General features: G+C 34.0%; 2 protein-coding genes across 2 annotated transcripts in view; both read right to left on the reverse strand.

Moving 5' to 3' along the window:
• The window catches only part of LOC149782250 (uncharacterized), a 300,926-nt gene extending 296,190 nt beyond the window's left edge, over positions 1-4,736 (reverse strand). The window contains exons 1-5 of the mRNA XM_089935100.1: positions 4,652-4,736; positions 3,984-4,160; positions 1,495-1,753; positions 930-1,090; positions 466-642 (exon numbers count right to left, since the gene is read on the reverse strand). Coding sequence (XP_089791226.1) covers positions 466-642; positions 930-1,090; positions 1,495-1,753; positions 3,984-4,160; positions 4,652-4,736 — 859 coding nt within the window. The remainder of the gene's footprint in view (positions 1-465; positions 643-929; positions 1,091-1,494; positions 1,754-3,983; positions 4,161-4,651) is intronic.
• Positions 4,737-5,484: 748 nt separating this feature from the next.
• The window catches only part of LOC149782251 (uncharacterized), a 71,026-nt gene continuing 51,572 nt past the window's right edge, over positions 5,485-24,938 (reverse strand). Inside the window, exons 9-17 of the mRNA XM_089935101.1 lie at positions 24,067-24,322; positions 21,353-21,513; positions 19,632-19,811; positions 18,751-19,012; positions 17,631-17,791; positions 15,661-15,831; positions 10,887-11,139; positions 7,391-7,548; positions 5,485-5,612 (exon numbers count right to left, since the gene is read on the reverse strand). Coding sequence (XP_089791227.1) covers positions 5,485-5,612; positions 7,391-7,548; positions 10,887-11,139; positions 15,661-15,831; positions 17,631-17,791; positions 18,751-19,012; positions 19,632-19,811; positions 21,353-21,513; positions 24,067-24,322 — 1,730 coding nt within the window. The remainder of the gene's footprint in view (positions 5,613-7,390; positions 7,549-10,886; positions 11,140-15,660; positions 15,832-17,630; positions 17,792-18,750; positions 19,013-19,631; positions 19,812-21,352; positions 21,514-24,066; positions 24,323-24,938) is intronic.

Consider the following 24,938-nt stretch of genomic DNA (forward strand, 5'->3'; position numbering starts at 1 on the left):
AATCTAATGGATATGTGCTTACTTAATACCACATAGATCTAATGGATATGTGCTTACTTAATACCACATAGATCTAATGGATATGTGCTTACTTAATACCACATAGATCTAATGGATATGTGCTTACTTAATCTCACATAGATCTAATGGATATGTGCTTACTTAATGCCATACAGATCTAATGGATATGTACTTACTTCCACATAGATCTAATGGATATGTGCTTACTTAAACCCACAGCACATGCCCATAAAGGGCATCATTTAACTTTATTTTCTGACCACTCTGTCAAGGATGCATGTCAACAATGAAAATAAAAAATCATTTTGTGGTCCCCTGACTGACCCTAATTGACAGGACTCACTGTAAATTCATCTTGCCACAGAACAAACAAAACATCTTGTATCAACTTAACATGCTTCCAACCATCTGATGTTGCGTTGGCATAAACACCTTCTTACTTACCATGCTTCCAACCATCTGATGTTGCGTTGGCATAAACACCTTCATTTTTGACACACTGTGGCTTAGACATGAAGGATGCAATACCAAGATCCTGGTACAGCGTGGACTTGACCAGAGATCCCATTTCCTGTCCAACTGCAAGACCTTTGCTGGACAGCCAGCTTGTCAGATCAAAGCCTGAAACAGAAGTTTATATACTGCATGTCAATGGCAAAAACATTAGGTGTAGTATTTCATATGAATAAGGATCTAGACAGGCTTTAAAAAATTATTCTAAAAAAAGATGTTTCTAATAATATTGAAAAAAGGACAGAATGAGAGAAAAATATAAAAGAAAAAGAGATAATTACATGCATACCAAGAGGGATAAAGACAAACCAACAGATGGAAATTTACAAATATGAACACAGAAAAACAGATCCACAGACAGATTATGAAATAACAGATATACAGAAATACAATACCAGGCAGTGCAAAGCCAGCATCCCAGGTACATAATGGCTTGGGAAGGCGAGTGTTTTTAAATAGTGGCACAGAAAATTCACAGCCATCTTTGGAGAGACACATGCTGACACCTAAGTTCAAAAGATATACTCCCTCTGTCTCTAGGTCAAACAAACTGAAACTAAAATAATATTATAGTTCATCATTAGGAGTTGTTTTACTGACTTTCATCGATGTTGTTTTTCTTTTACAATCAGAAAAAAGATCAGAATTAAAGTCAATTCAAATTTCTAAGGAATACATGGAATGCATTACACTTATAAAACAGAATTTATCACACATTAGGATCAAACACCGAATCCTTTATATTTTAAATGGCTTATGTTTAATATTCACTTGAAAATTCTAATAAGAGGGTAATGACGCTGATGTGAAATGATAAAATGAAAACATCAGCATCCATTTATCTCAGACAACAGTGAACGGTGAAAATGCAAAACCATATGAAATATACAATTCTGAAAATGGGAAGCACAAAATATATTTTATATGCTAAAACAGGAAAAAACTCAAGTGCGTCCTTACTTGACTCGAATTGCTCCCTGCAGCCAGTAGTGTTCCTCTTGTCCCCACTTGTATGTCAGAAGAGATAGAGTAAATTCCCAGGCCTCTATGCCAATCTGGACACGATACAGACATGGGTCCATTTCTATGTAGACTCGCAGGTTCTTTGCAATCATTGGCACCTCCATACAACACTCAACACCAAGACAGTTTTCTGATATTGCACATGTCACAGGAGTACCAATCAGGTTGGGCAAATTAGATATCTCCTTTGGACATTCTGTTTAAAAATTAAAAGACACACATGTCATCAGAGAATTACATCAAAGCATAAAAATTATATATTATCTGATGTTGTTTTAAATTATTTAATGGAAAAAAACTCTTATGATTATAATTATATCTAAAAGAAAAATATGGAAACCCTTGTGCAGATATATTCTCGTATTCTCCATTATAAACATGTACTAAATGTATACACTGCAAGCAGTACTAGTGGCCACAATGACCACAGACATTTCTTCATTTAACTGTATATGTATCTGTAGCCAAGAAGCTTAGTGCATAAGTTTAACATAGTCTGATCTAAATCTTGTATAAAGCCCATACAGAGGTAAAGATTTCATCCATGCATTGTAGAAAACAAGAGGCCAAAATGGGCTTGATTTCATTCACCTGACTCACATGACATACTGGTTGACCTTTTCTCTAAGCAGGCCAATGTAGAATTTTGTAATATAAACTATCTCCCAAACTATATATTATACAGATTTTACCTATTTACCTATTTTACCATATCTTACTAACGATTCTTTCTAAAGACATAGGCACAACTGATTGCAGTCTCCAGCTCTTGCTCATAATCAATGTCATCCAAGATCTTAATGATAACTAATGATAACTAAGTTGTAAAGAAACTGAATGAGACATACAGTTTGTAGATCTAGAGCAGTAACAAGGTCTACACATCACATACAAGATATCTCAATAATGTGCACTGATCTCTCTTCCTACAAAATCTGTTTATGACAATGATAATATTAACCTTAAATCTGATTGGAATTTGATATACAGGGTGGCATGGAGTTTGATATACAGGGTGGCATGGAGTTTGATATAAAGAGTGGCATGGAATTTGATATACAGAGTGGCATGGAGTTTAATATACAGATTGGCATGGAATTTGATATACAGAGTGGCATGGAATTTGATATACAGAGTGGCATGGAGTTTAATATACAGATTGGCATGGAATTTGATATACAGAGTGGCATGGAATTTGATATACAGAGTGGCATGGAATTTGATATGGAGTGGCATGGAATTTGATATACAGAGTGGCATGGAGTTTGATATACAGATTGGCATGGAATTTGATATACAGAGTGGCATGGTATTTGATATACAGAGTGGCATAGAGTTTGATATACAGAGTGGCATGGAGTTTGATATACAGAGTGGCATGGTATTTGATATACAGAGTGGCATGGAATTTGATACACAGAGTGGCATGGAGTTTGATATACAGATTGGCATGGAGTTTGATATACAGAGTGGCATGGAGTTTGATATAGAGTGGTATGGAATTTGATGTACAGATTGGCATGGAATTTTATATACAGAGTGGCATGAAGTTTGATATACAGATTGGCATGGAATTTTATATACAGAGTGGCATGGAGTTTGATATACAGAGTGGCACGGAATTTTATATACAGATTGGCATGGAATTTTATATACAGAGTGGCATGGAGTTTGATATACAGAGTGGCATGAAATTTTATATACAGAGTGGGATGGAGTTTGATATACAGAGTGGCATGGAATTTGATATACAATAGATCTTGTTCATAATTAAACTCATACTCGACGAAGATCTTAATGACACATGCCTATTTATAAAATCTGATCAAAATCCTATCAAAATCCCATATCATATGCAAAGTAAGCTTATACACATGCATTGGTTTTGTAAAAGTCATCCGTCATCAGCCAATTTAACAAGTATGTAATGATTTAAATCAGGTTAGAAATAAAGACTTTCAAGTGGCAAGAATCTCAGCCAATCATGTGCAAGATCACCTCATTAATAAGTACAGATTTTGCTTATAATACAAAAAGATATATCTTGATGATACATGGCTATTTATCAGGTTTGATAAAAATATTATCAGAGAATGGAGTCAATAAAAGTTGACAATATTAGCTAGTCAGATACCATTAATGCTCATGAATCTTGCTCCAAGATTGAATTGATTTAACCCTACTGCTTGGGCTAAGGAAAACTTATCTACCAAGCTAGAATGAAATCTTTTTAATAAAACTAATGTTATCATCTGGAAACCAAAATAGATGCCCATCTCCTGCCAGCTCAGCTGCCTGACAATACACTAAAATACCATGCAACTACTGTTGGCTGGGTATAAAATAGGTAAGAAAAATGAACAGGAGAAGAATATAGAAAAATTCCCTGCATTAAACAGTTAACTACTAGAATCAATATTTATTACTATTCTTGAGTCGTCCAACTGCACCAGAATACGGAGGTTGTGTAGGGTCACATGGAAAATCAACCAAGAACCGTGCAAGTTCCAATTCTTCAAGTAACTGGTTTATCACAACTTTATCAAGTGTCCCATTGACAATTTTCTGTCCTTTCTCTTTCAGCCAAGTTGTGAGAGAAAAACCTGCAACACAAGAAAAATGAGCAATAGTAAGCAATTTGCTTATGTAAATATACCCTGACCTCTCTATGGATCCACATAGAAGTTACCAGGATTTTATCTAAAGGTAGGATCTCAAGTCTGATTTATCAGGCAGAGAGCACATGTCAACGTGGTAGTCATGTGATACAACAAAACTCCAGAAGTTGTTCTCGGAATAAATAAATATTGATAATTTGTGTTCTTTCATTCTTGTGTTTTATTACAACCAGTCTACGATTTTCATTTAATATTTTTTATATTTTTTCTCTACAACATTTGAAAATGTGGTTTGTTAGATTTGTGTACTCATGCGACTAGCAATGCAAATCGTGAGTACCAGGTCACATTTCATCAATGATGTAGTTTTATCTTGTCTTTCAGCAGATTAAAGATATAACGATTTTAATACTCATGATTTCTGAGAAAATAAGTAATTTTCATATCAATTTCATGCAGGTATCACTCAATCTAACGTTTAAAGTTTGCTAGGCCATCCGGTGAGTGGCTATGCTTTGCCACCACAATGTTGACCTTGTGTGATGCTAGACTGGTTTTCATACCTTCCATGTAAGGAAAGATCATCAAGCTGACTTTGAAAATAAAATTCTACCAGATGAATCTAATCCACTGGGTGTTTTGATTGACTCAGCATATATGTTTATTGCAAGCAACCATATGATCCATACTGCAACCCTCCGAATATTCTGGTTAGAACCCAATAAATTTAACTCATGATCAGTTTAAATATTACTCAATTAGATGATTGTTTTGGGTGTCAAGTGGTGGCAGAAAATTCCTGGGTTTTTCCTGATTTTCATCAATATTTGCAAAATTCAAGGACTTTTCACAGTCGGGAAAAAAATTATCATTTCTCCTTACTTTTTCCAGATTTCCTGAGAGAACCCTGTTTGAATTATGAAAGATTAATCAGTGGTTTATCATACTTATTTGCAAATGTAATCAACAATAGTAAATAGTATAGTCAGATAAATGGATGGACACAAAGATTCCTATGTACCCCTACCTCTACAGAAGTGAAGGTATAAAAAGTCAGAGGCCAAAATTAAACAATGGGTCTAAGTGGGCATGAAATTACTCACCTGGCTGATATTTACATTCATGCAAGGGCATTTCACCAAAAGGTTTAGATTAGTACGATCCCTTGTAAACTTTAACAGTTTTTAAGTTTTTAAGTTTTGTTTTCGGTAATAGTGGATATACTGTATGACAGCCTCGAATATTTTTTTTTAGCCAACTTAATAATAGTAGCCATATTTTATGATGGATCTGGATTGTTTCTACAAATTCAAACGGTATTTTCAATAATGGAGACTATGTCTGGTGGCAGAACAGCATCATTTGTATAAACTTGAAAGGTTAGCATGCTCTCTGCCAAGTTTGGTTGAAACTGGTTCAGTGGTTGTTCACAGGACACTGAAAATAGCAACTGTTGATCAAATGATAAAATGATACATGACAGTGTGATATATTATAAGCTCATATGCCAGGTAAGTACTTCTTATATAATCATAAAATAACAAATATCTGGTTTTATGTTAAATTAATTCTTATTTCAATAACAACAATAACAGTAATAATAATAATGATAATGATCAGATTGGACTGTATTTTGTTTACTTGTAGATGATTAGCATGTTATAAGCCAAGGAGAATCATTAGTACCTTGAAATAAAGTAAAATGAGGGATTTAAAGTCTAAACAAAATTCTGTGTGCAAGATGTACAAGTTACATGAGTAAATATTAAAATGTTCACAGAAAAAAGTAAGGATAGTAAGTGAACAATTTATTGATCTGATAAATCAGAAAAGTACAAAAATTCAACAAATATGATATAGGCTGGTTAAAATGTTCCCCAGTCAGCGACCTGATTAAAATGTTCCCCAGTCAGTGACTTTTTCAATGATTACAAAGATGTTAATGGTGTGGGTTGTTCATATAATATTCACAATAACAAATCTTGAAATAATATAAACGGATAAATATTATGCTAAAAAAGACTAGCTTAGAAAGTAAAAGTTTCTTTAAAATTCTATTAATTATGTACCTTAGTTTGTACAAAAGATAAAAGTGACATTACAGAAACAATGACATATGAGTTCAAAGTCAACATAAGAATACATTTTGCTGTCAGCATGGCCTGACATGGCAAACACTGAGGTTGGCCTCTAAGTATGTGTGTGCAAGTAAATTGAATATGCCACTTGTCACTGAACTTGGACAACATTGTTTCTCTTTAACAATTTTATCCAGAATGCAACTCTCCAAGAAATAGTTTTTAAAAAAATGAAGTTTATTATTTACTGCCCCATTTTTTAGTAGGTATGTTTGTAATAATAATAATAATAACAATAATAATATATTGAATATATGTGCATGTTTAAATAGTTCCAGCCTGTGTGTATGGTACAGATAGTTTGGGTGATCAATAAAGAAATACAGAATTGAACATTCTAATGGACTGCCAAATAAAAGATGTAAGATTGTAATGTATTGTAACAAAATCTGAACAGTTGGCTTGAGATATCAAATATTTCTTACATGTTAGTCTAACATTTACAACCAGGATCTCAAATAATTAGATATTCTTATATTATCATTTATTCCATGGAACAATTTATTTATACAAGACACATCTATAATTTCTTTAGAGATCAAATTACACTTTCATTTTTCTTTGCCAATCACACAGGACACACCTGTAATTTCTCCACAGATGACATCAGCTCCTTCATTTTTTTTGCCTATCACACAAGACACATTTATTATTTCTTTAAGGTTCAAATCTGCTTTTCCATTTTTCCTTGCCTATTACACAGAACATGTTTTTGTTTATATATCAAATCTGTTATTTCATTTTTCTTTGCCTATCACACAGAACATATATTTCTTTATGTATCAAATCCTTTATTGCATTTTTCTTTGCCTATCACACAGAACATGTTTTTGTTTATATATCAAACCGGTTATTTCATTTTTCTTTGCCTATCACACAGAACATATATTTCTTTATATATCAAATCCTTAATTGCATTTTTCTTTGCCTATCACACAGAACATGTATTTCTTTATATATTCAAATCCTTTATTTCATTTTTCTTTGCCTATCATGTAACGGCCTACCTATTATTATCAAAATATCAAAGTATATGGCTGACATTAAATTATAATATAAAATAATAAAATATATTACCTGGAGTGGCAAAATCAAAAGCAGTGCTGCAGACAGGTACTGGCAGTGCTATCTGGTTGAATAATGGGAATGTTCGACAAGAATCACGGCTGCTACACAGGGCAATGTCAAGGTTAACTCGGAAAATCCCCTCATCCTCAAAGTAATATACTGAGGAGCTGAAATAATAAAATACACAATTATAGCTATGGACCACATAGGTAACTTATCAGATAATTATGAATGTGTGAAATCTATATACTGAACAAAAACTACTTAAGGAATGTATTCATGCAGTTAGACACATTCTGTGTAATGGAAATTAGCATATTTTTGAGTAATAGAAAGTTTAATTTAGTACAGGTGCAATTTATATCTAAAAGTTGTCAAATACATTTATCTTAATATTTTCTGTTTTTATCTAGTCTAATATAAAGACAGAATCTGAGCATGCTTTTATTTCCTTTATAATTTTTTAAATTCCCAGTTAACTGATACTGGTGAATAAATTCACAAAGAAGGGGTAGTGTCTTATCTCATTTCTACCTACAGGGGAACCCCGCTATAACACGATGATTGGTGTCCAAAAAATTGGATTGCGTTAATAGCAGGGTTGTGTTAATGCGGGGTTTTATAGTATTTTACTTTTTGGCACATATATATGTTTATTCATGTCTAATGTATATCATGAATAGGGTATCAACACCATTTACTATCGTGCCATCATGGCATGCAATTCATCCATGATGCATGAAATTCCACTGAAAAATTGCACTCAGATTTCAAATATTCAATAATTTTGTCACAGATCATTGTGTCTGAATTCAACATCTAATATATTCAGACTATTAACACCGTTTACTTACCGCCTGATATTGTACTGTCACGGCCTGCAGTTAATCCACAATACATGTAATTCCATTGCAAAAATTGCATACATATTTAAATTATTCAGTAATTTTGTCACAGATCATTATGTGTCTGAATTCAATGGGAAAAATTAACAGCAAAATTAGGTTAAGAAAGACGAAGCACATGTACAGTTCATTATGTTCCAGGGTCTATGAACGGTGTCTGTACAAATTTCACAGTGCTAAAATTTTATCATATGCATTTCCATGTGCATTTTATTCACTGCAAATTTTCAATAATTAACACTTGTATGTCTATTTGTTTGAATGACTACAGCAAGAATAATTAACAATCAACACATGCTTTCAGCGTGCATACAACTTTTACTTCAGATTTTGTGGATATCGAAAGAAACATGTGAAAAATACTTTTATAGAGATTTTTAAGCTGAATGTATGTACAATTTCATACCCTTTCAATTTCCAGCTAAAAAAATGGACATTATTTACTGGTCAACTGATTGTGTCTAATAACACCCCCAAGCACAGCAAACATGTTGGTGGCTTTCGTTTTTTTTATGTTTATTAAATTGTGAGAATCTTTTATCAACCACCACATTCTCTGCTGGGTTGTGTATGCAGTTGAAGAAAAAACACGTCGGCTATTGTTTGAGCAATGATTGTTTACAGAATTAATTAAAGAAAATCACAAAGACGACTTACTGGCTTTACTCATGAATCAGTAATAAGTAACATTTCCCAAGGTGTTTATTTTTGGCATAACACTTCAAGAACATGGTGAAATTGTTAAATTTCAGAAGCCACACCATGATTGTATCATATTCAAATTCATACATGAACTTTCCCCCCAAATGATAATAAAAATTGTACACACTATTTCTCGTACTTTAAAAAAAAAATTCCAGGTACAAGAAAAATACACGTAGACGTATTTAAAATTTCAGGAACCATGCCACGATCATATTATATTCAAATTCATAGACGATCTCTTTCCCAAAATGATAATCCATTTTTTATACACTATTTCACGTACTTTGAAAAAATATTTTTTTTCATGTGTGAATGAATATATGAAATTTCGGAAGCCATGCCACAACCGTGTTATATCCAAATTTGTGTTATTTTGGGGCGTGTTATAGCAGGGTCGCACTGTATGTATAATGCAGTTTGCCCATGTGAGAAAGGCATGTGAGATATTTTTATCCCAGATGAGTGCATTCACTGACACTGTAGATGGTGTCAGTTTAATTATGACATGATACATATGTGCAATGTTTCTTACATGTTTTGTTTTCAAAAGATTAACTTTGCCAAACTGAAAACAGGTGTTTCTATGGGTAATATTTTGTTGATAATAGTCTGTATTTCTAAATCTATACCAATAAAAACCATCTTTCTTTTTCCAACAATACTTCCTGGCAAAAAATGAAAGGAAATAATAACAAGCTGATGCAGGATGTGGAAATTTCACCCTCTGCATCTGAATTTGGGACAGGAACTTTGGGTAGGTGGGATAGGGAAATTTTACTCTTTGGATCTAAATCTGGGGCAGGAACTTGGTAAATGTCTCACACCAATTCCAGGGTTTCTGCACCAAAATGATTTTTATTTTCCTAAAGTTTTCCAGGAGATCTTCTGGGGAAAATGACAAATTTCAGAAGTCATTTTTAAAGTATGATCCACTGACTAAAGGCTATACTGCAGTTGAAGGCACACTTGAAAAATTAAGTTACCAGATTTAAGCAAGGCTACTGATATCGTATGACAATCAAAACCGTTTACTGCAAAGATACAGTGGGAAAATTACATATTTTCTCTTACAGAAGTTTTAGTTTAGCTTTCTAAAATTAAGGGATATTTTATGACAATAAGCAATTTTCTAGGAGGCTTCCAGGATATTTTCATTGAATTAAATTTCCAGTTGGATTCCAGGACCTCCATAAAAATAAGGAGGGCGAGGGAATGCAGCAATTCATATTATCAATTCTGTTGGTCTCACCAGTACATCATACACAATTAAATCTGACTTGCAAAACCTTAAACAAAGATCTTAATAAGAAACTTAACATTGATGATGATACTGTCACCACTGGTAAGTGATTTGATGATGATCCTGTCACCACTGGTAAGTGATTTGATGATGATCCTGTCACCACTGGTAAGTGACTTGATGATGATACTGTCACCACTGGCAAGTGATTTGATGATGATACTGTCACCACTGGTAAGTGATTTGATGATGATACTGTCACCACTGATAAGTGATTTGATGATGACACTGTCACCACTGGTAAGTGATTTGATGATGATACTGTCACCACTGGTAAGTGATATCTATGACTCACTCATGTCTCACCATGCTAACATAAGATAAAAAATATATATAGATATATTAACTTACTTTACTTGGACAACTCCAAACAGCCAGAAAATCTCTTCCATTCCCCATACACAGTCAATCAGCAAAAGCATCAACCTGAGTTTCTCAACACAAATGAGCATTATCTAAATGCAGATTCTTAACACTGACAATGATGCTGTCACCACTGGAAATGTGGTACCAATATCTCATCCATGTATCGTTATGCTAACACAGGAAAGAAAAAATAAATAAAAGGAAATATATAAATATACATTCAACTTACTTTACTTTGACAACTCCAAATAGCCAGAAACTCTCTTGTGTTCCCCATACATAGTCAATCAGCGAAAGCGTCAAGCTTAATTTCTCAACACTGATGGTCATTTGATGGTTACATGGATCAATATGGAGAGAGGTTCGGAATGATGTTAGCATTTCAGCAGCAGTAAGGCAGCAGTCCACAGCAGTGCAAGACTCCGACAGGCTGCACATCATATTCTCTGGCAGGGAAGGGAGGCTCACATTCTTCTTACACACTGAATTAAATATAATACAGCAATATGACATCCTAGCCATGACTAGCTCTCTGGCAGGGAAGGGAGACTCACATTCTTGCACACTGAATTAAATATGATGCAGCACCATGACATCCTAGCCATGACTAGCTCTCTGGCAGGGAAGGGAGACTCACATTCTTCTTGCACACTGAATTAAATATGATGCAGCACCATGACATCCTAGCCATGACTAGCTCTCTGGCAGGGAAGGGAGACTCACAGTCTTCTTGCACACTGAATTAAATATAATACAGCACCATGACATCCTAGCCATGACTAGCTCTCTGGCAGGGAAGGGAGACTCACATTCTTCTTGCACACTGAATTAAATATAATACAGCACCATGACATCCTAGCCATGACTAGCTCTCTGACAGGGAAGGGAGACTCACATTCTTCTTGCACACTGAATTAAATATGATACAGCACCATGACATCCTAGCCATGACTAGCTCTCTGGCAGGGAAGGGAGACTCACATTCTTCTTACACACTGAATTAAATATGATACAGCACCATGACATCCTAGCCATGACTAGCTCTCTGGCAGGGAAGGGAGACTCACATTCTTCTTACACACTGAATTAAATATGATACAGCACCATGACATCCTAGCCATGACTAGATCTCTGGCAGGGAAGGGAGACTCACATTCTTCTTGCACACTGAATTAAATATAATACAGCACCATGACATCCTAGCCATGGCTAGCTCTCTGGCAGTGAAGGCAGACTCGCATTCTTCTTACACACTGAATTAAATATAATACAGCACCATGACATCCTAGCCATGTCTAGCTCTCTGGCAGGGAAGGGAGACTCACATTCTTCTTGCACACTGAATTAAATATAATACAGCACCATGACATCCTAGCCATGACTAGCTCTCTGGCAGGGAAGGGAGACTCACATTCTTCTTGCACACTGAATTAAATATAATACAGCACCATGACATCCTAGCCATGACTAGCTCTCTGGCAGGGAAGGGAGACTCACATTCTTCTTGCACACTGAATTAAATATGATACAGCACCATGACATCCTAGCCATGACTAGCTCTCTGGCAGTGAAGGGAGACTCGCATTCTTCTTGCACACTGAATTAAATATAATATAGCACCATGACATCCTAGCCATGACTAACTCTCTGGCAGGGAAGGGAGACTCACATTCTTCTTACACACTGAATTAAATATAATATAGCACCATGACATCCTAGCCATGACTAGCTCTCTGGCAGGGAAGGGAGACTCACATTCTTCTTGCACACTGAATTAAATATGATACAGCACCATGACATCCTAGCCATGACTATCTCTCTGGCAGGGAAGGGAGACACATTCTTCTTACACACTGAATTAAATATAATACAGCACCATGAGATCTGACTAGCTTGTTTCATTTTTAAATTAGCAACATTTAAAAAGACACATTAATTTTTACCACAAAGTTAACATTTTGGACTAATATTTAGGTTTTTTTTATCACTTCAAACCAAAATTTGTAAGACTTAATGCACAACAATCCATCCATGATGACAACAGAACCCACTTCGCCATCAGAGACATACCCACTAATTTAAGCTCTGACAAAAAAAAGTGCTGTTAAAACCAGAATAAAACAAACCACAAATTGTAAGATTCATTAAACAACAAATCCATCTATGATGACAACAGGACTTGATTTGCCATCATCTATCTATCAACTAATTTAAATGCTGAAAAAAATGCCATTGTATGCAAAACCACAATATTTTGCATCCATGAAAATGAACCAAATTGCTTACAATATTAATAATGTTTAGCACATTAACCCCTGGAGGTTTTTGTCGTTTTCACCTGAAATTTGAGTAGGAAACACATTTTGAAAGCTATTTCTGAATTGATCCGAAACACCAAATCCCCAGTGATCTTTCAATAACATACTGCCTAGTTGTGTTGGAAACATTGTTTTTCATTGGCTATTTGACTCGCACATGAGCAGAAGGGTAAAAGTTGGAGTTATTTTTTTATTTTTTTTTTGCTAAACGGAGCCATTATTTTTGTATGGAGACCACTCTTTATTCCAAATGCCCATCTTATCCTACTTTTTGCAAAGGCTTATCTGTCTGTTTGCAGTTCATACTGGTTTGCCTTAGATCTGAGACCAAAAAGTCTAAAATCCAGACAAAATCGGATCCGACCATGGGCCAATTTTGGGTAGAAAAAAGTTGGGTTTCAAAAAAATGAGGTTTTTTATCTGAATTTTGTAGTGCAACTATAACTTCCAGATTATTTGGTAACATTGTAGAGCTACATCTGTCTTCCTTTCTATAATACCACCCACTTTAGTGTATCACACATGACCTTGATGCTACAGAGCTCAACAGTAGGCTACTACCTCCTGCCATGTTAACTCATCACCAGGGGTTAATGTGTTTTAAACTGAAATGTTACTTAAACAGTCTGCATACCTGCCATATTCCCAGACAATGGTAGGGGTTTTCTTTGACTCAGAAAGTGAGTTTTGAGATCCAAGTGGGGGGGGTCAGGGCAAGTAAACCACAAAAACAACATAATCAAATTGAGAATAAGCCATCATTTCATACAAGCCTACATAAAATGATTGGAAATTAAAATCAATATAAAAGAAAATAACTTGCCAGGTATTTTTGAAGCATTTAATATATTTACAAGGAAAAACTGATACACATAGCAGTGTCAAATATCGTCACCATACAAATACAAAGGTGCAAACACTCACATAATCACAAGCACACTGACATTAAATAAAAACATGCACGCAGGTTTGTCTTTAAAATAAATTGGATGGCAAAATATCAGCTTAATTAGATGCAGTTTTTGCTGCTTCCAAAAATTTAGTATGGAGTTTGAAGGTAATGTATTTTTATGTTTGTGATCATCTTTGCTCTCAACAGAGACTGGATGATACTGTTGTTCAAACTTCCCTTCTGGATTCTCTGAGCGAATTATGGTCAGAACCAGGCTGTTTGTGAAAATTGAAAAATGAATATACATCACATTTCACTGGTGGAGTTGGGGGAGGGGACATAATATTTAAAGTTTAAAAGGGGTCTTACAGGTAATTCAGCAGTAATAAACACCTGTCCAGTATAGGTGTTAATCCTTAATCAACACAAATCGACTACACAAACACAAGTGTGTGCTTATTACTGTCTTTAAATAAATCTATTTCATGGCTAATATCATCCTGAAAAGCATGGGTTGATATATTGTTGGTATATTAACTAGATTAAGATAATGAATAATAATACAGAGAACTAATCTGAATATTCAGTGCAGCATATCGAATATATTCGGTTTTGTCCCAATGTTACAGATAGTACTGCTACTTCAGGAGATATCATACACTCTAGAATGATTTATGTCAATGTGTTGTTTGCATTGTCTGCAAAGAATCAGATGCTCTCTGCTGCTGTTATGGTTCGCAAAGTAAAACTTCATTAACCAGGAGTTCCAAAATTAAGTTTTGCTGGGCTTCGCTTCCTTGATAGCTTATTGCTTCAAGAATCACAGGGAATGTGTTTAGGCAGTATGCCTTAAAAAATGCGAGCACTATTCCAACAACTGAAATAATCATGCTTTGCATTTGATGTAAGTAGGAAAATGCAGCTTCAAAGAAATGCTGCTACTGTTCACAAACTTGCCAATAATCTTTAACACAGATGGTTTAAACAGTCTCACTCATGGCAATGATGTCAAATAACATTTGTTCTTCAACATTCAACAAACAAACATTTGATTTGCCTATAAATTATAACAAATTGGGTTTTTTCACTTTGTGAACTGTACCTATGCAAATCAGCATCATAGGTTCTCCCAGAGCAGTCTTCAAAGAACTGACACATCACCCTAACTATTGTTAACCAATTAATATGTGAAATGGTGGTTGTAGATACCTGACTCCCTTGCATTGTAACTGCCTGTATGACAACTGGCTGTATAAATTGCTCTAAGGATAGGTTTTCATGAGCTTTAAACAGGATCGTTTACTGTTTATACATGCTACATGTTACTAGGATATTGAGGTCATTGTTGTTTTTGTTTTTGTTTTGAAGATTACTGAAAAACATGATTTTTGAAACATGATGTCAAAGGTTTGAGAGTAAATAATCATTTTGTTAGCATGACCTGTTGTGTTATGACAGGTAAGAGACTGTGAAGGCCAACAAAACAAACAAAAACACAGTACAGTCATTGTTTGTGATGTTTAGCCTTCTGCATATACCTAACTGCAGATGCCATAACTCTTCAAACTTAAATCTTGTGATTATGGACTGTTTGTGCTTGATGCTTGTTTTTATTGCCAATAGCAATGGCTAATTATTTCCAACTTCTCTCTAAATCATTTCATTCAGGGTTTTCTTCAAAGTAATAAAAAATTCAAAGGAGAGTAACTTCAAAGGAACATCTTAGATCTTCTAACTAAAAGATTCCATAAACACGTTTAAACAAGTCTGATTAAGTTTCAGTAGGGCAGTACCTTGAGACCAATTGTCCTGGTTGATTTGGCCAAATGTATTGCTATCTTCCTGACATGGAGTAGTGAGAAGATAATTAGAAAGCCCCAGTTCATCCAGAAGCATTTTTCTCAGTGACTCCGTCAACTTCCCTCCTGCAACATTGTTTGCCAGCCACGTTGAAAGTGAGAAGTCTGAAATAAATGGAAATCATATAGACAGCAAGTTTTGGCAAAATACTTTTAACTTTACTAATAGTGTATGTTAAAATTTTGGGGTAGTGAACCTGCTCTCTATTGTATCAAGCAAACTGTATAAAATGCCTTTATTACTGGAATTATATTGAAACAATCCTGACTACCTGTCAACTTATATTCTTATAAAGTGCATATTTGCACATATCATTATTGTCTGCTTCAAAGTTTCTTTAGTTGTTGTATCTTCATATCTGATCACAAATCAGCATAATCCATCAAACAGTGAAAGGCCCTTAAGCCAGGAACCTACGTGTCAAAGTTGATTGAATCCTGTTCAGCATTTCTTAGATCAAGTTCTAAAAATGTTTTTCTACTTTCAGTTACAGCAGCAATATCTGACAGCAAAATTTTATCATTTCTATCATTTGTATACCCCTGAAAAATCCAACTAAGTGTCTGTCAAATCTGGTCCGATTTTGCTCAGTGGTCATTTATAATAAGTTATTACAGGTTTTCTATTTTTAATAATAGCAGCCATATTTTGATGACAAAATGGCATCATTGGTATAAATTTAAAACCTCTTCATGTGTTTTGTAAAATTTGGTCAAGTTCTGTTGAGCATTTTTTTTTAGAAACCCAACATTTACCAAATTTTAAAATTTTACCAATGCAGTCATATTTGATTTACCTAAATAATGAGGTAAACTAAAGAGGTAAACTAATTTATATCATTAAGTAAACAAAGAATTCTGACTTGGAAAAGTGAAACCATCTTTGCATACTTGATGAGAACTGGTACAATGCCATTAAACAGGAATAAAAACTGTTTGGGACCCATGGTAGTTTTTGAAGTTGTAATGCATGATCAAAACTTCATTTACAATTGAAATTTTTTCACTTTAATGCGAATACAAGAGTAAGATAAAATATGACATAGACAAAGCTGAATTTGCTAAACTGACAAAAGAATCATTGTGTCATGTCTACTTATATGATGATGATTTGGGGAAATACTCAATCATGGCAGTAGACTCATGACCAGAAGAATTCAGAATCAGTTAATGACCATCAGGTCAGCCTAGGTCAGCATACCATGGCATGTCCTTAAACATGGCCTATCATGTGGTATTAAACCCCAATATCACAAATCAAGGACAAGGTGATTTATTCAATTTGCCTTGGAATGATATAACCTTTCTCTATTGCAATGCCATAAACAGCAGACTCAAAGATTCTCCAACATTTGATAAGATTTTGGTAAGTGGCCAGAGATGAAAAACCATAAAACCAGGCAGAGTGCATTTGATCTTAGTAGAAACCTTATACATCATAAAGATATGTTCAGAAAAAGACATTTATTCAACACATTTTCTGATTATCTCCTTCTTATTCAACCTGTAAAAAATGACACCTGATAAATGGACAGACATAATAACATGAAACATTCAGGCATATAGAGACTCTAAGACTGGCAAAAAAAGACGAATCAAAACACCAACCAGAGTGAAACTTATCTTAGCAGACACCTTACATTAAGAACACCTACTCATAAAGAAAAAAGTTTCAACTCATTTCCTGAACATCACCATCATATACTCAACCTCTATAATAAGGACACAATGCAAACAGATGGACATAATACATGTAAGATGACATGAACCACCTTTCAAAAGGCATAAAAAATGACACATGTAATAAAAGAGAAAGTCTAAGGTCTGTATAGTGTCTATTATTAAAATGTTCCAGTGTACTTTAAGAAATATCCCTCAGTTATGCAAATTAAATTTACAGTTACCTGGTTTGATGAAATCTGTTTTCCAGTTACATGGTGTCTTTGGAAGTTTTGTGTTGCGCAACACCATTTCATGAACTTGACATATGCTAGGGTCAATGCATACGCTCACATTCAGGCTGACCAGGAATGCACTCTCTGCCTTCAGGTCATCAATTATGAAGCTTAAGTAAAAAACAGAATATTTTCATATTAATACTTACTGCAAATGTAATGGAACCTTTCTACAAGTCAAAAAGATTCAACATCTAAACAATATACAATAAACAGACTGTGCAGTACTTATGGTCATATTAATTGTATATAATTTTAACTTTGTTAGGGGGAAGGACCTATACCAGTAAAGTTGGTGAAAGGAGTGGTCAAGAAAGAACATCTCTGACAAATTCATCAGTCATTGGATTGAGCCCTATGGTGGTGATGCAATATTTTTTACATACATTACTGAAAAATTGTTTTCCAAGATCCAAAATTGCATCTAACATCCTTATTTCCCATGAGGAACTGCATGACCACAGGTAAAATCATAACTAATAATGACAAAACAAATACATACACAATGGGTAAATGTGCAATATTCATGGATCTATTGGTAAAAAAAACCAACCTTATGTGTGAAGAATCTTAATATTTGATAGGCATATTGAAATATTTAAAATCAAACTAGACATTAATAGTACAGAATCAGTGTATTCAACTTTCCTGCTCATTATGCCCCCACCCCCACCTCCTGCCAAGGTCTGGTAAAATCCTGGCTGAGTAGCTGTACAACACAATACCTGTAAATATATATGCATTAACCTACACATAACAGAATAAGTATAATCAAAAAGTCAATATATTTTCCTCTAAATTACAAGAAGCAGCTATGGAATGCACATTGAACCCAGCCTAAAAAAGCACATACCAATTAACATGACTCTGTTACCTGAGAAACTGATTACATAAAGTCTTTAATCAAATGGATGGATGGATAGATGGATGGTCTGATGGATAGACAGATGCCAAACTGATTGCCAAGTTGATCATCCACTAAGGCAGACTTGATAAAACAAGACAGGTTCAACAAAACAAGGCAGACTTATAAAAACAAAAGCATCTGGAATTTCTGGTTTGAACTTACTCAAGTCGAAGGACTCCATTCAACCATATGTTTTGCCTTGTGCTGAATGAGAATTCCTCAAGTCCCACATTGACTGAGTAGTCATCAATTCCAAAGGAGACTGTCCCAAAACAGTAGTCCACCCTCAGGAAAGCATGTAAAGTCCGTGCCAAAAGTGGAACTTCCAAACAAAGATCTAAGGCAGTGCAAGAACTGGACAAAGCGCCAAAGATGTTATGACCGCTCAACGATGGAAGGACAACTGAGGAACTCATTGAGCAAGCTGAAAGTCAGAAAAATTATCAATCAAAATGAATTAGCATAATTTTGGAAAACAGAAAAAAAGACACAAAAAACTTTTTATGCAATGATTTAGCTGGAATTGTGTTGACAAACTGACTGATAATATCTCAGAAGACTGTGCAGTTAAATACAAGAGTACAGATGTAAAATTAAAATGTATCATTTATGATGTAAAAAAATTCATACAGAAATCTTACATGGAAGGGGTCCATTACAGCAACAAAATGTGCACAGTGAATGAAATGGGAATTATAGAATGAAAATAATTCCTCATTTTGAGGACTTACTTCAACTGAAACCAAAGAAAATTTACAAAAGGTAAACCTGAACTATTGTATTAACCACCTCAGCAGCATGGGATATGAATATACATAGAATCTACTTATGTGGAAGTGCATGATGTGATTGAAATATAGAAATAAAACAAGGAATTACATTTTTTTTATATCAAGGCAGTAGAACAAGCATGTTATTAATATTTGCCATATATACATAGATGATTATATCTCAAGGAGAGTGGAGGTGAAATTAATAAAAATATTCCTACTTGTTCTTGAATATTGTAATTGAAATTTTTTGTTGTCCCATTAGTATTATACCTTGTTTGTTCCATCCATCTACATTTGGTGTGTAAGGGTAACTCTGAGGATTACACTGAGAATTACTCAAGTACTGGAGAATTCCTAATTTCTCCATCAGAAGAGCTGAAATGCCTGTGGTCAATTGAGTCAAACTCTGAGACAATCCATGGCTTGTTATAAACTTGGTTAGCGTCAAACCTGTCAACATTATACAAGAATAATGTTTTTAAAATATGACATTCTAAATAAAACTTTGTTTATCTAATCAATCATATGACAAATTATCACAAATCATCACAGCTTATAATCTTGATGGGGCATTCATCATTCAAAGAGAATGTATTATGATTACTATTATATATTTGTGAAAGTATACACTTTCATTAATTCAGCATCAAATGATATACAGTAAAATCCATAATTCAATGTAGAAATGCCAGTGCCAGTCTATTTCATAATTAAATGTCAGAAATGCCAATGCCAGTCTAATCCATAATTAAATGTCAGAAATGCCAATGCCAGTCTAATCCATAATTAAATGTCAGAAATGCTCAGTCTAATCCATAATTAAATGTCAGAAATGCTGATGCCAGTCTAATCCATAATTAAATGTCAGAAATGCTGATGCCAGTCTAATCCATAATTAAATGTCAGAAAGGCTGATGCCAGTCTAATCCATAATTAAATGTCAGAAATGCTGATGCCAGTCTAATCCATAATTAAATGTCAGAAATGCTGATGCCAGTCAAATCCATAATTAAATGTCAGAAATGCTCAGTCTAATCCATAATTAAATGTCAGAAATGCTGATGCCAGTCTAATCCATAATTAAATGTCAGAAATGCTGATACCAGTCTAATGGTATAAAATCCTTGTGACATAAGGCTACTAAGTTTAATGACATTTAATTCAATTTCTGCACAGAATGTTTAAAATGTGCAAAGTGATAGAAATTCTTTTCATTCAAATTTTAAACAATTTTAGTGGTCATCTTACTATTAAAACTCTCCATTTTTATCAGTGATGCTGATTTACATCCTTAAATATTAAAATAAAAGATTGATTAATTTACTATTCTCAAGTTGGGACATGTTATAGTACAAGTCACACAGGTCATGTAGGCATTCAACACCGACAATTTCAGTAATGGGTGTCATTTCTTAGAACTTGATTCTACATACCTTTAAGTGGCAAGTATTCACTTCACTGGATTCATATACATCAGTATTCCTTTGGAAGTCAATTTTTAAATGCCCAGAGAGGTGCATAAGGCAAAATCAATGTTAAAGTACATAGACATTTTTGGATGAAACGAACCTAAAGGTGTGATCCAGTACAATCCAGATTGAATGTCATTTGCTGTGATGTCCCAATGAAAGCTACACATGTTGATATACAATTCTTTGACAATTCAACTCAACATACTCTTATTTTGACCCAAGTTTTGAACATGGTTACTATTGTAAAAGTGTAAGATAATTTTCATCTGGAAGTTTCTTGGTGACAGTTAAGGTGCAGAGCATTCAATAATCAGTACTGAATAAACTTTGGTTAAAGCAAATTAGTGTTAAATTTTAAAAGAACAATTTATATTTAATTTAAAATGAGTAAATACGCATACATGACCCATGTGGCTTGTACTATACAAGGTTCATTTTCAATGGCACTTTTAACACACTTATTGCTATGCAAAAGAAATGGGAGCAAAGTGTATTTCCCAACGATAAGTTGGTACTTACCAGAATCCAGGTAACCCAATGTCCATCCACATCCAGGTTTTGGCAGGATGACATTGGAAATAGGAATCTCAGTATTACAGCTAACCTCAGGTGACAGACAAAAACTGATGGCAGCATTCAAAACGATTTTCTTTTTGGTAGAATCTTGCTTCAGATTGAACCTATACACATTAAATTTAACTTTAAAAAGTCTTCTTTTTGTGACATTAACAAAATTGACAATAGACTTAAGTCGGACTGAGATCACTCACCATCTACGTTACAGGAAATGCATGAGCAAATGGCCAAGAAATTTCAGATTTGCTGTTGAAGCATACATGCCAACCACCCCCACACACCCCAACCCTGAGAGGTATAAGCTTAATTGTGGCTATTATAAGTGGCAAAAAGCATAATTTGGGCATAAAAATGTAATCTCTATATTACATGCATGAATTACATCATATATGAATAAGATACATTTCTGCTACTAGCCTGGTTCTGCAGCTGGTCAAAATTCTTGTCACAAAGGGCAAAATCCATATGAATTAGAACTGGAATACAAGCACAAAATATACTGAAATTTTTTTTATATTCAGCACTTGTTAACTATTCGCTGAATGATCGTGAACTGAAATGTGCAATGAGGTCAGGTGCTCAGATTGCTGTATTACACTACTCTTATATATTTCTTTAAAGTTTGTAAAGCGGTGTTGATTTTTTGTTTTTTTCTGATCTGACATGTTTTGGAGTTTGAAAAGATCCATCTTCTCTAACATTTTCCATCATCTAATATCCACCACTCACACTGTGAAGCATTTCACTTAACACTGGCATCATTTTCTTTAAAATTACACACTGGTTCACAACTTTCCTAGCTTATCAATAAAATGAATATGTGAGGCAAAGTTCATATTTGAAGAAACCAGTCTGTTTTTTGGAAATGGGTCACATACGCTTGCTGTAAATAGCAAATAAGGAAAGCACTTTTATGCTATTCTCATGCAGCAGTCACCTTTTTAAGAATATTCTCAAATTTATATGTGCTGGAATTAAAGAGATGATAATAAAAATGACAAAAACAACTTTTTATTACTTTATTTTTATTTTATTTTTTAATGTGCCAAAACGGCATAATCCATACACAGTCTAGCATAATGCATAATTTGGTGCAAAAATCATAATGATTATACCAAAACAAAATGGTTGGCATGGATGCTGAAGGTATATGTAATAAAAACAACAATTTTAAAGCCCTTTATACCTGGATGCTTTCTGTAAAGGTTATCAGAGTCTGTCAAGCAACTTTTCAGAAGCTGTTTAAATGTTTTGTTCAATTTTTATAGCAACAATTGTTGCTTTATATATCAAAATACTTGGTCAATAGACAACAGCTTGTTACATGAGATACATTAACATCTCACAAAGTGACATGTTTCACACTAAAAGCTATGACCAGTTTGGAAGAAGTTGTATAATGATTTTTCTTGTTTTAGTAATGGAACCATATCTGATGTTAGATCACCATCAGCTGTTAAAAAAGATGAAAGCCCTCTATGCCTGAATTCTTTCTATTAAATTTGTTAAAATTCTGAAAAGCAGTTTTTGTTAAGCCATTTCAAGATTTTTTATTTACTGACAGTGACCATATTGCAAGTTGGATCTGCATCATTTGTAAAGATGTGAAAGATCTTCAAGCTTATTAAATCTGGTCAAACTGCAATCCAGTTTCAGTGAAGAGGTCATTTAATTCTAATTTTAGTAATGGCAACATATCTGATGGCTTTCTTTTATTAACAGTGGCTTTTAGTAACAATGGCTTTTCCAATTTTCATAAAGGAAGACAAATTTGATGGAAGATTGGCCTCATTTTATAAATAATGAAAGGTCATCCTGCCAGAATGCTTACTGTGAATTCTGTTAGCAGTTTCTGAGGAGTAAAAAGTTGTATTTGAAAACATATCAGCATCATGTCTATAATTTCCCTTAATGACAATATGTTTTGTGCTAAATTTGGCCAAAATTGATCTGGTTATTACTGAGGACTTTGATCTGGTTATTACAGAGGACTTTGATCTGATTATTACTGAGAAATTTGATCTGATTATTACTGAGGACTTTGATAAATCAACTGTTAAAAAATTAACAACCAAATGTGATGCACAATGCAGAATGGACAAAGGGTCAAACCATAAGTTTCACAGAGCCTTACAGCAAATTTGCTATGATTTGATCACTGCAGATAATTAGAGTGAAATGACATGCCACTAATACAGCAAAGCTGCTATGATTTCATCACTACAGACAACTTCTTTAAAAAATAGTTGAATGAGTTAAATGATAATCCCCCTCTCTGAAAATTACTTTTATCAAATTTATAAATTAAGTTGAATAATACTTTCACTTTGCCACCCCCTGCAAGCAAATGAGATAATTTCTTTTAAAAATATGAGACCCATCCTTTTTTTAACATTTCATATCCTGTCTGCACAATGTACTAAAATCCCATACAATATGCTGAAAATCTGTGCTAAAGCAAGAATGAAAAATGCTTGATTTTATGACTTGAATTAAGAATGCACTTTTAAATGTTATGTAAATAACTTTGGACATTTATAATGTTGTATCAATCACTGAGAATGTATGAAAAACATCACAGATATCATGTGATAAATTTGTACATTTTGTGTACTAAGAGTAAATTTATGTCAACTAAGGATATATGTTACACTTACTTTAAGCGTGCAAGTCCGTGAAGTGAAATAGTTTCCTCTGTTCCCCAAACATAGTGCTGAAGACTCCATTTCACCTTCAAGCCCTCAATGCTAGCAATAAGGGTATTTTTGCACAAATCAATATCCAAGGTAAAATGGAATGTCTGGCCTATCTCCTCAAAATTGATGCAGCAGTCGATAGCTGTGCAGCTTTCTAGAATCCTACAGGAGGTAAATGGTGGTAGTTGTGGTAGACCAGTCAACTTTGTGGAGCAATCTGTAAATAACAATGAATACATTATTATTGAAAACATCTGCAAAATGTGTTTAACGCTCATTCAGAATGTAATCAAGAAATGAAAACTAGTGGATAAATCATGTGTATGTAATATGCAAAACATTGACTCAATTATTCAATACAAGCATAGAAAATTTCAAGTAATAAAAATATCATCTATAAAATTAAGATATTTTGAAAATTATCTATTTCATTTCCATGTTAAATATAACCAGCTTCCCAATGAGGTTTTGAAACATAAAACATTTGTATATTTTTTTTCTTTAGAAAAGGACAAATGTAATTATTTCAAGTTATATTTATCCAATTTTGGAGGCTTATCACTCTAGCATGCTTTATGTAAGAATAGCAACTTATAAAACATTATGGTTTATCAGACGTTACAACTTAGGATGTCTCATTACAACTAAATGAGTTAAACATTATGGTTTATCAGACGTTACAACTTAGGATGTCTCATTACAACTAAATGAGTTAAAGTAGTCTCCAAAATGAAATCTTACATATTATCAGGGCAACCATATTGGGAGGGACATTACACCTCCAAAGGAGAGAGCTCCCAGTAATAGACAACTCTTGTACATACATACACAAA

This window comes from Sinohyriopsis cumingii, chromosome 15 (genome assembly GCF_028554795.1).
Source record: "Sinohyriopsis cumingii isolate HCF-2022 chromosome 15, ASM2855479v2, whole genome shotgun sequence".
NCBI lineage: Eukaryota > Metazoa > Mollusca > Bivalvia > Unionida > Unionidae > Sinohyriopsis > Sinohyriopsis cumingii.